The 13,394-nt window shown below is 31.0% G+C and overlaps 1 protein-coding gene across 1 annotated transcript in view; it reads left to right on the forward strand.

Annotated features, from left to right (window-relative positions):
* The window catches only part of LOC134705884 (probable serine/threonine-protein kinase pats1), a 74,721-nt gene that overhangs the window by 40,854 nt on the left and 20,473 nt on the right, over positions 1 to 13,394 (forward strand). Inside the window, exon 4 of the mRNA XM_063564599.1 lies at positions 3,610 to 4,279. Within this exon, the coding sequence (XP_063420669.1) occupies positions 3,610 to 4,279 (670 nt within the window). The remainder of the gene's footprint in view (positions 1 to 3,609; positions 4,280 to 13,394) is intronic.

Here is a 13,394-nt window from a genome sequence, read left to right on the forward strand (position 1 = left end):
TGTGACCTACATGTATTTATATTCGTCTTCGTGTCAGTTCGCAACTTTTTAAAATTTATGTATACATTTTACTCTATCAAATGATCAACTAATAAAATAATCTTATATTCTATTGAATTACACGAAAGGGTCGGTGCGGAGGGTATATCATTTTATCCTGATTATCTAATAAAATGTATTGCTGTTCGAAAGACAATCTTTCTGAATTTTTCATTCGATTCAAGTAAAATGGTTAAATAAATAACACCTTTAAGTTTTCCGCGATAAAAATAACATAACAAAACGGGGAAAAAACACATACCCCTCCCCCTTTTCCATAAGCTAAGTGATACAATAAATAACTTACAATGTGTCTTGTATTTGTCATACACTGTTATCGGATGGTAACAATATATTTGTGTCTTACTTCATGCAGTTACAGTAATATTTTTATTGTGTCCTATGGATAACAATTTTTAAAATGTTTATATCTAAATTATTTAGTGAGTTTTATTTCACATTTTAAATGAGCCGCAGGGCGTATTAAACCTGTACGCATTAGAAAGGAATATCCCACTTTAGTGTTGTCGGTAAAATAGAATACTTAATTTTACAAATCTTTATAAAATAATATTTTTTGACGGTATATAAGTCAGATAATGCATATTTTAAGGTTTTTCTAGTCGCAGAACACACCTCGGGGTGTCAGGATTGTTCAAAGAAAGACCTCCCTCCGGTCGGTCTTTCATTTGATCAATCCTGTCACCCCTCGGTGTGTTCTACGACAAGAAAAACCTTAAAATATGCATTATCTATAACAGAAATACCCAAGTGATACATTAATGGAGTTTGCAAAAAAGGCAAACATTTCAGTAAAAAATATTTGTCGCGACTTGAATTCCAGTGTTCCCAATTGAAAAAAATCATTGCAAAAGGTTAAATCAAATACAAAGAACTATAACATGGTGCATTTTATACAGTATAGTTAATATTGACATTCTAGAATAAAGTTTTATATTATTACCAGTCAATTTAACCTATCATGATGACTCAGCACTTTTCTCAAAACAGTATTGTTTTCAGTGAAAATTTTCTATTCTTTGGGATAAAAATCAAATGTACTAATCAAAAGCTTCAAAATAGTATAAAAGAATTGAAGTCTGATGGACTTTCATTTCCCTTTCTGTCTTCAGTATAGGGAAAACGGTAATATTTATTCTGTCGTAGGCGACAATTAATGTTAACATTTTCTAAATTTACCACTTTTTAAGAAAAAAAACCTGGATAAAACAGTTGTATGTTATGTTAGTACTGTATTGATCTGTTTTAAAAATTAAAGCCAAATAGTGTTATGACCAACTTCCAACGGAGCTTGTTTATGTTATCCATGCCCACCGTCATTTTGCACCAAATTTATGAAATGTTGGAAGTCTTTGCGAATAATTCTCTAGAAAATATTTCAATAGGTTTCAAAATTTATATTGTAAATATACACACTGCAGTTATTCATAGAAAAGGAGAAAATATATTGTACCCTTACATCCAATCACAGCGCTCCTAATTTGACTTCCTTCACCTGTTTTGGGTTCACAAAAGGCCAACCTAATGCTGGGAAAATGTAATACTATGTACAGTGATAGAACTGAACGGAGTGAGGATTAAACAAAAATATTCGTCCCAGACTGTAATTCTGGAATTATATGAATTTTGTAATAGATTGATGTGTCCTATTCAAATTAAAAATTTCTTGTAAATTGAATAAGAAATGTTACAAACGAAAGTTGATTTGTATAAAGTAAATATCGAAGTGTATTTTTTTATGCCCAATAAACACAAATGAAGCGTTTTATTATGATCCTTTTATTAACGGAAACCGGTGAAAATCGTGTTAACCACAACTACTGAAGTAAAACGGTTTTTAAAATGTTGATGCTAAATATTTTAAAAATCAATTATTGACTATTTATATCGTCAGTGATATATTCTTAAATAATTATATTAAAAAATAGCCGTAATATTGTGATTCGTAATAATAATAAACATTTTAGTGTATCAGTGAATTTTTTTTATACACTACAGAACGCTCTAAAAAGCCATTTTTACGGAAATTCGACCATACGATTTTCTTACGGCATGTTTTGAATATAAGTTGAACATGTATTCTTTCATTAAAAAAAATCCAGGTGTGTGTTCTTTAAAGCATTAAACTCCTTAACTAAGCGTCTTTTCAGATTTCGCCGCTGCACTTTTATGGCTGCAGGCAAAATAAGTTGAATAAAATTACCATCTTACATCGTTTATTTTAATGTCGATCAATTTAATCATTTTCAAATTTAGTAACCATGATTAAATAACGACAAGCATTGTGATTTCATATTATGCTGTCTGGTTTTTTTTTTTGTCTTCCAAGTTTTACAAATTTTGCCTAAGTACCGCAATACATAATGTTGTTAACACATAAAACTTTCTTTTTTATGAAGTTTTACAGTATTTACTTCTGAAAAAAAAATCATTAATAATTTGCAATATAAGCCAGAAAAAGTATATTGATGATTTCCAGAAATTATTCACATTTTTAATTGGAATAGTAAAAGCGTGTTTTCTTAGTGCATATAGGTACATGTAAAGATATGAAATATGTAGTAAACTCTCCCGTTTACAACTAACTAAACGGACTGAAAATAGACAAATAGTTACTCAAGTTGACATTTGAAATCTCCATTTAGACAGCATTAACTCAATTGTAGTAAACACGAACTTTTGGAGTTAACAAATGAAATGTGTGCACGCAGCGTCAACGTATGGTTACTTAAAGTAAAGTTTGATCTGCACCAAACTGTATGCAAATTAAAAAAAAACAAATACTTTGTTGGCCGTAGTAAAATATACGTGTTTCTTTTTCTCATCTATGACTAAACAAACCTTTATATTTTATGGCATTATGATATATTTCTATTGTGAATGACAAAATACGTTGAACAATAAACTTCAAAATCTTTCAATCGCGTAGTGGAATTAACTATTTGTGGATTCTTATAAATTCTATATATAACTTTTTGACTATTTTCAATCTCGGTCTATTTCTGAATTTTATTCTTACATACTTTTGATTTTTAACCCTATATGCTAACATTGCCTATGTAAATTTTTTAATTGTTTGAATGACAAATTTATGTGACGTATAAAATTGTCTGACGAGAGACACACAAATCAATGAATGTGTTTGAAGATAGATGTTTTTGTGTTCTATTAAATTTCTCCTTTCAAAATTGTTATACGATGATACTGATGTACCCATATTTTGACTATTTTATTTATTGTGTCTGTTAACGCATCAATGTAAACATAACAAAATTTGATGAGACTGTCATCAAAGTGAGAGGGTAAGCGCTATAAAACCAGGTTTAATCCATCATTTTCTACATTTGAAAATGCCTGTACCAAGTCAGGAATATGAAAGTTCTTGTCCATTCGTTTTTGATGCGTTTTGTTATTTGATATTGTGATTATGTGATTATGGACTTTCTGAATTGATTTTCCTCTAAGTTCAGTATTTTTGTGATTTTACTTTTTAATGAGTCTACCAAAAAGTCAATCGACCTTATCTAATACTGATCCATTTTTTTATAGAATGAAGAGCAGAAATTAGAAAAAAAGAAAGGTATCATTGAGTTATTACAACACAATACAAATTTTAACCATATCCGAGGATCCCCATATTTCTTATCAAATAAAGAAGCCTGGAATTACGATTCAAAATTGAAAGAACTACGAGAAAAAATTTTGGAAGTGGCAATGAATATACCGAAATGGGAAGATAATCTACCAACTCGATGGATAGTTCTAGAGAGAGAAATCGGAAACCAAATTGCTAAGGAAATATATATCATTTCGTATGAGGAAGCTCAGAAATTGGCCGAGAATTGTTCGTTTCCATTCAGCAAAACTGACTCAAAAATGTCTGCAAACAGCAAAACTGATTCTGAATTAGACTCCTTTCTTAAGTATGAGCATGAAATCGGTAATTTGATATTTTTTGAATCAATTAAACGTTACATTATATTAGAGCCTAAGTGGCTAGTGACTGTTTTTAAGTGTTTCGTATCAGCGACTGAATTTCAGTCAGATTATGTTGATATGAAGGAATGGTCACAATTAGAGTCAACGGGTATTTTATCCGATAGTTTGATCACAAAATTGTTCGAAAAAGAAGTAAAGCTACATTCACCTGAACAAAGAAAATTTGCTCTACAAGTAATGGAGACATTTAATATTATAGTAAAACATACTAATAAAGATGGCAAGGAAAACTACTATATGCCTTGCATGATAAAGGCGTCAAGCTATAATGACATCATTAGCAAATTTAACATAAACAGTAGTCTTTGTACTAGAAGTCCATGGTTTCGACTCGTCTTTAAATTCTTACCGCCAGCATTTTTTAATCATATTCTAATGACTTTCATAAAAAAATATGTCTTGTCCCACACTAAAGATGACAAACCTTCATTTTATAGAGGAATTGGTATTTTCACTTTGGACAAAAATGATTGTCAAAAGCTTATAGTTTGTTTATCGAAAAATTGTGTCGCAATGCAAGTGTGGGAATTTCACAATGAAGAGCAGCAGATATGCAGTGGTAACTATAGTTATATCAGGCAAGACCTAGAAGACAATGTAGATTTAATCCAAAAAAAATATAAGATGAATATTGAATATACGTCTCATTTAAAATGTCCAAAAGGAATGTATGACAAAGAGGCTGAACAAATTGCTTGCTGTGGTATTCAGAAGAAAATAAGCTGCTCTGAACACGGTGCCGCACATACTCTTGAGGAACTACGTACGGCCTGGTTTGAGGTAAGTTTCTTTATATGTATAGGGAAAAAATGAAGGAAAAGTAAATAGAATTAAAAACCAATTGTTCAGAGAACAATTGAAGGTCTTTCCACCAAAACAATGTATTTTAATATGAAAGGTGTAAAAATAGGTTTAAAATGTCATTTCAATCGTCAAATGATAGCTTATTGTACGCTGATTCCAAAAATATATGGTTTCTAAACAATATTTTTTTAGATAAGGGAGATAATTTCTTACTTCCGGTTTGAAAAACTCTATTTCCGATAATATTTGACTATTTACTTGACACTGATTCCAAAAATATCTTGTTTTTTTATACTTTTATTTACTAAAGTACAATCAATAGCTACTTCCGGTTTACACAAGGTCACTTCCGGTTGTTTTTTTAAGTTTAAATGGTTTGATACCGTTTGTCAAAAAGTCTCATGACTTTATTATGTATACACATGGGGTAAAAGCAAAGGTCAAAATCTAGAACGTCAAATTAAGCTATGACCTTGTGATCAATTTCAAGGTCATTAACCAAGAACCTCAAATCAAAAGACCATAGGTCTTAATTATCTTTAGTTAATGAGTTATATCACCATACGCGTATTTTTAAATACCAAAGGGGAGAAAACTCCCTTTCACATTCAACGTACCCTTGCAATCAAAATTTACGTGTTACGACATGTCACAACAAACGATTTAGAAAAAATAATTTGTCGATATCTTAAATGTTTTTTGGAAATGAGTGGAAATGAGCCATATTCAAAAATTAGAATATGACCTTGACCTTGCAATTCACTTATATCAAATGAATAAGGGGAAATAACTCTCATATGGAGCATTCATATCACTTAGGTCAAAATTGGACAAATCATGCAAAGGATATAACGAGCAATTTTGTAAAATAAATTTGTCATAATATTTTACGTTTGCGAAGGAGTTGCGCTCACAAGGAAAACAGTGTTTGGGGAGATAACTCCTACAAAGAAAAGTTTTCGGTTTCGCAGGGTAAATTTCAAAAGCGCATCAATTGTTCGACATCATATACCAAATATCTAAGCGACATATTGCGAAACAAATGTTTATCGCAAGAACAAAATTAGGCGGAAGAAAAAAAAAAATTCAGAGAACAATTGAAGGTCTTTCCATCCTTTTTGATATGAAAAGTTGTGAAACTAAGATTAAAATGTCATTTCAATTGTCAAATGATAGCTCCTAGTAAGCTGATTCCAAAAATATATTGTTTCCATACATTTTTTTTTAAATAAGGGAGATAATTTGTTACTTCCGGTTTGAAAAATGTTACTTTCGATTATATTTAAATATTTACTTGAAACCGATTCCAAAAATATCTGGTTCTATATACTTTTATATTAATAAAGTACAAAAAATAGCTACTTCCGGTTTACAAAAGGTCACTTCCGGTAGTTTTTTTCAAGGTTAAATGGTTTGATACCTTTTTCTAAAAGTTGTATATCTTGATCATGTATACATATAGAATAAAAGCAAAGGTCAAAATATAGAACGTCAAATTAAGCTATGACCTTGAGATCAATTTCAAGGTCATAAACCAAGGACCTCAAATCAAAAGACCATAGGTCTTAATAATATTTAGTTAATGAGTTATATCACCAAACGCGTATTTTTTAATACAAGAGGGGAGAAAACTCCCTTTCACATTCAACGTACGCTTGCAATCAAAATTTACATCTTACGACATGTCGCAACTAACAATTTAGTAAAAATAATTTGTTGATATCTTATACAGTCTTTGGATATAAGTGAAAATAAGCCAAATTCAAATGTTAAAATATGACCTTGACCTTTGACCTTGACCTAATTTTCATTTTTTGGGACCAAGGACCTCAAATCAAAAGATCCTAGGTCTCTATCACTTATGGTTTATAAGATAGAAATTCATATCACTTATATCAGATGCATAAAGGGAAATAACTCTCATATGGAGCGGTCATATCGCTTCGGTCAAAATAGGACAAATCATACGAAGGATATAACGAGCAATTTTGTAAAATAAATTTGTCATAATCTTTTACGGTTGCGAAGGAGATGCGCTAACAAGGAAAACAGTGTTTGGGGAGATAACTCCTACAAAGAAAAGTATTTGTTTACGCAGGGTAAATTTCAAAAGCGCATAAACTGTTCGATATCATATACAAAATATCTAAGCGACATATTGCGAAACAAATGTTTATCGCAAGAACAAAATTAGGCGGAAGAAAAAAAAAAAAAAAAAAATAATCAGAAGAAAAACAATAGGTCTTTCCACAGAAAAGTGGAAAGACCTAATAAGTCTGGTACCAATAGTAAGCAAATTGGTATCATCTATGTATTCATGTGTATATATAGTTATTAGTTGTTAGATCTATAAACGTTTCATTCCTTATATCTTACTGCGGTCAAGCTTAGAGAAAGGCAGTGACATACTCGATCATACAAACTTTATTAGATCAACACGCTATGGAACGATCGTTTTCATTTAAATACGTGATTTATTAATTTAGACGGAGATTATTGCATCATGGGATCTGTTTATTGATCTTTATTATGTATTATATTGATAGGGACTCAAACGCGAAATTAACACATTTATATCCCTACTGAGTTCTTAAAGAAATAAAAGATACCGGCTCAGTTTGTAAAAAATATGATAACACGCTCGAAGGGAATATATCTGCGTTGCCACCATTGGATACGTATTTATCCATATTTCTTCGACTTCGTACTTTATTTGGCCTTTTTAACATTTTTGGATTCGAGCGTCACTGATGAGTCTTTTGTAGACGAAATGCGCGTCTGGCGTAAATACAAAGTTTAATCCTGGTATCTATAATGAGTCTATTTTCTACCAGACTGAATCGCTAGTGAATTATGTTTTAAATACTTCGACGGAAACATTGTGACTTTACATTTTAACCACGGCAAATCAGCAACAAAAAATTTACTAAGTACAAATAACTACCCAGATACATTAAATGAAAATGTGTATTATTCTTTGAATGATTCAATCTAATTCGATAATCATTTGTGTATCTATTGCACTAAACAACACAGACTCAATTTTTTTATTAAAAGCTCTATGAATCCGATAGGTTCATCTTAATATGAAATCAAGACAAATTTACATCCACCTAAAATCAAGACAGTACATTTATACTGTTCCTTATAAACTATGGCATTTTCCACAAGTATTTATCTTAGTTCCTTTTTTAGTTCCTCACATGCAGAAAACATATTCCCTTCCAGTGTTTCATTTCAACCCTTTTGTACACAGACATGCATTCAATTCATTTTATTTTCGTAGTAATCATGATAATACATTCCATTGTCCGTGCACTTGCCCAGTACGAGTATTGCTGTTTTGTTTCAATCTTTCGGTGAATGAATGGAATACTGTGTTTCGTTTTTGATACATCATTTGGAATGTCCAAATGCTTAGGAAACGCTAAGCTAGAGTATATAACAACAAGGAGATGAGGTATGGTACACCTTTTCACTCTCCTATTAATCTTCAGTAAATTGACCAATCACATGTGGTAAATCTAACACATGAATAACTTGATGACCTTGGTCGAACATTCTTCTCTAAACAGTTAACTTGATCTACTCTTTCTGTTAATTCTTACAATTTAATCGTCCAGCATTTAATTTTGGAGAAAGCAACCAAAGTAAGAGGGAGGTACAGGGTATTGTTGACAACTTGAAACAACAACAAAAAAGATATTTTTACTGAATGGCAGTTATAAATAAATTAAATTAAAGGGAATATGATGAAAATGCTAATAGTTTTAAATTATAGTTTCACATGCAATTTTTAAAAAACACTAATTTCTGAAATAATAGTTTTTATTTGGTGTACAAATTGAGTTGAAATTGATATTTATTTAGTCCAAACAATTTATACTGTAAAACATACTTACTATGGTGGTTAAAAAATGCACTACTTTCCAGTATGTTCTTTTTAAGCAGGACCCGATTATGTGTGGTTATGTCAGACAAAGCATATAAAAGCATTTTTTAGAGTATTTCGCTCACCCTGTTAATAGGAGCCGCCTATAACTTGCAGTGAGGTGAGAGTTTTTATAACTCCGTATTAAAGGCCTCAATGGGATTTCGAGATTTAGAACGATAATAAAAGCGCTGTGCCTTTGCTTCTTTTTTTTTTGTGTGTTTTTTGTTGTTGCTGTGCATCTATTAATTTTCTGTTATGGATAAATACCCCATATCCTTTGTTTTTTTCAATCAAGTTACCATGCAGAATTTCTGGAAAATTACATTTTTTATCATATGGTAAAGATTCGCCAACAAACACTCTGACACCTTTCCCACTTCATTATAAAAAAAAATGATCTATAACTTATTCAAATGTTAAAATATTTGTACTTGGAAGCAGTTAAAATTGAAAACTTCAGGATACCATCTGTTGGTTGGACAAATGATTACAATGTAGGTTCGGTATGGCCATATGCCTGGGATAAGAAAATATTTAGTATTTTGAAAAGTTCATACTCTTGCAAACAGTAAATTTACAAAAATGACAGATAACTTATATTTATATCAACACCGAAGTGTTGACTTCTGTGCTTGTGATACCCTCGTGACGAAACGTCCATGAGTAGCGGCATCGAACCAGTGGCATCGAACCAGTGGTGTAAATAGTTATCAAAGGGACCATCCAGGCTTATAATTTGACACACAAGACGCTCGTTTCGTCTACATAAGACTAATAAGTGACGCTGATATCAAAATAGTTAGCCAGCCAAAACAAGAACAAAGTTGAAGAGCATTGAGGATCCAAAATTCCAAAACGTTGTGCTAAATATGGCTAAGGTTATCTATGCCTGGGATAAGAAAATCCTTAGTAAATTAGCCTTTTTGTTGAAAATTTATGTTCCTGCTCTTTTATAATGTCGTCACGAATAGTACATAATTTGAATTTCCACAAACAAAATAAATGAAAATAGGTAAATTACCATCGATTATTGGCCGTCACATAGAGCGCATACGTAAAGTACATATCCTTTAAATAATGTTCGTAAAGATACTTTACATGTCTTACTTCAATATTTGATTTGTCATGTTCCCTGATACTTGAACATTGAACTTTATAATCGGGGCAATATTTATCAAACATACTCCTTTACGCAATAGTTCCCTTTTCAATCATAATATTTGAGCAAGCCCATTCTATGTTGTTTGGCAATCAAATTATTTAAGATGCAGTGTAAGTTTTCCTACCTTTAAATCAATCTGGAAAAAAACCAACTTCATAGGAATGAGATGGAAATTTAAATTACTGACCTGAAAGTCTGCATGGAATGTAATGATGTAATGAAATATATATTTGTAGACGTTTTGCTTACACAATAGATGCATGATTGTTTTGTATTACTTGTTAATGGCTTTGGATTAGTCGTCAATAACAACGAGAACTCTCAGATCTGTACTTTTTCTTGATGGGATAAGGAAGTTCCCGACCACGTGCACTCTGTGTAGTATTTCTATTTGTATTCTTCTGATCAGTTAAGCCTTATTAATCTGATTTGTATAGTTTGATTTTATATTGTATTGTTTCACCACTGTCCCAGGTTAGTGATAGGGTTGAATTGGGATCGCGCTAAGATGTTTAACTTCGTCATATTCTTTATGTACATGTATGTGCCTGTTTCAAGCCAGGAGCTTGTAATTCAGTAGTTGTCGTTTGTTGTTACATATTTGTTTTTCGTTCAGTTTTTGTACATAAATTAGGCCGTTAGTTTGGTCGTTTGAATTATTTTACATTATCACTTCGGGGCCTTTACTAGCTTACTATGCGGTATGGGCTTTGTTCATTGTTGAAGGCCGTACGTTGACCTATAATTGTTATTTCTGTGTCATTTTGGTCTCCTTATGAAGAGTTGTCAAATTGGCAATCATAGCACATCTTTATTTTTATATAAAAGTAATTATGATTGTTCTGTCCTAATCTGTAACATTTTGCTGAAGGACACAAGGGAAACTCAAATAATAATACTAATAAAGTATGTTTCAAAGATACTTCATTAATAGTACGATAATGTAAAATTTTGATATGACTTTTGTTTACTATTGAAATATTGGCTTCATTTGTACTTATTAACTTTATTGTAATTTATACATACATTAACAAAAAGGAAAAGAAGTGTAAATTTTCTTAATTTGAACAAAAAGTCAGTTCAAAGAGCAAAGATATCTGTTGTATTCAACTTTAAAACAAAGACAAAGTACATTGACTAAATATTCATATAATCATATTCTTATTTAATTTACTTTTATTAGGTCTTTTCATTTTTCTGTGGAAATTGAATGTTGGTTTAAAGTGTACGCTAACATTAAATTGGAGTTATCTCCCCTCTTATATTAAAAATTAGACATATAGTGATATATCTCATTAACCATATATAATTAAGACATATGGTTTTTTGATTTGAAGCCCTTGTTATAACCTTGAAATTGAACTCAAGGTCATAGGTAAAATTGACGTTGTAGATTTTGACCTTTGTTTTTACCTCATAAGTATACACGATAAAGCCATGGGACTTTTTGCATTACGTTGCAAGACACTTGACCATAGAAAAGCCAACGGAAGGTGACCTAGTGTAAACCGGAAGTAGCTATTCTTTGTACTTATTTATTGTAAAAGTATATTGAACAATATATTTTTGGAATCAGTATCAAATAAACTATCAAATAAAACAGGAAGTGACATATTTCAAACCGGAAGTAACAAATTATCTCCCTTATTTAGAAAAAAACTATATAGAAACCATATATTTTTGGAATCAGTGTACAATGCAACAAGCTAACAATTGACGCTGGATATGATATTTCAAACTGAATTTTCATAGTTCTATATCAAAATTGATCTTTTTGGTTTCTGAACAATTGGTTTTTAATTCTTTAAATTTTACTTAGTGATATAGTGACGTTAATTATTATTAAGTTCACGCGTAATAATATTTCTCCGTGCAAACGTAATGCGCGTCATTTCAAAATCTGCGCAAATGTGATTCGTCCCTCTAGTAGTATATACACAGAAAATTTGTTTAAATGAAGTCTGAAAAATTATCAGTAGGTTTTTTTTGTTTTACAAGTTGACCCATGATGTGTGTGTCTGTCAAGATTCTGTATACATGCTTCATTAAACCTGTTATTTATCATCATAATTAATCATATAAAGTAAGCAATGTAAAATTCTATATCTTATTGTACATTAATTTTTTGGGGAATGGATATAATTTAGTATTTTCAAATTTACAATCTGATTCGTATAAATCAGTATAAATTAACTTAATTTCTTCAAAATATCACAAATCATCTCTCAACCTTGTAAGAGTAAAAACACATTTTTTGTGTAGGGGCCAGTTGAAGCCAACCTCCGGGTGCGGGATAATCGCGTTGTGTCGAATACCGTCTATGTTCTGCTCTTTGGTCGGGTAGTTGTCTGTTTGACATATTCCCTATTTCCATTCTCAACTTTATTTTTTTACAGACTTTTTCTATAGTGCCGTGTTGAGACAGTAGATATCCACAAAACCTTAAGCTTTATGCTCTTGTAATGTACAATATAATGGAGTGTGTGTCCAAACGGGAACTTCTATTTGATCATTACTTTGAGAACATTTATATAAAACTCATATTACACGGTTCAGTCCAATTCTTCAATAATTATTAAGCCAGACGGCAGGTGTTACCCTGAAATTGTCTTTTATTTTGTACCTTGCTTTTGTAATTGACGTATTTAGTCGGGGACTTGATGACCGGTAGTGTGTGGCGTCCACAACTGAATTTAAATCGATTTGAAACCGAACATTATCAGAGAGAAAAGACTACAAACAACATTTATATAAACACTATGGCTAATTTAAAGATTTTTTTGTAATAATGTAACTTATCGATAATATTTAAAGTATCAAATTAGATGAAGACTATAATATGATTCGAATGGTTTTTTTTCATATATCTCTTACCACAAACAATCTTTACTAACAGAACAAAATACACAACTTCATCTACTGAATCTCTTGATATTCAGTCTCTTAAACGTTTATCTAACAATATTTCATTCATGATAGAGGTTTCCCGATTTGCTACCGGACAAACCGTAGTACGAACTGGGAGCCGTCATTGAACTTTTAAAATTAATTCGTAGATGCCCTTAATGTCGATGTATGTTTTCTGAATCATTATCGAAAGTATTTCTATGATATTTAGCTACAACTTGGTATAATTTTTATGTAGATATGTTACCTATTCATAACAAACGATATTGTGTGTACTCGACTATGCTTTCAAAAAACCGTTGCAAGTAACCGTTGCAACGAACGGGTTGTAATTAAGATTTATTTCCCCTAAAAATACACCGACAAAAAGAAGCTAAACAAATAGCACATTCATAATTTATCTTATGTTTGCCTGTTATAATGATATAATAGTATAAAATAGAAAAGTTGACATTTTTTGGGGTTAGACTTTTAGAAAACATCATAGAATAAGAGTTAATTTAACATACAAAATTGATCTCATTGAAA

This window comes from Mytilus trossulus, chromosome 2 (genome assembly GCF_036588685.1).
Source record: "Mytilus trossulus isolate FHL-02 chromosome 2, PNRI_Mtr1.1.1.hap1, whole genome shotgun sequence".
NCBI classification, from domain to species: Eukaryota; Metazoa; Mollusca; class Bivalvia; order Mytilida; family Mytilidae; genus Mytilus; species Mytilus trossulus.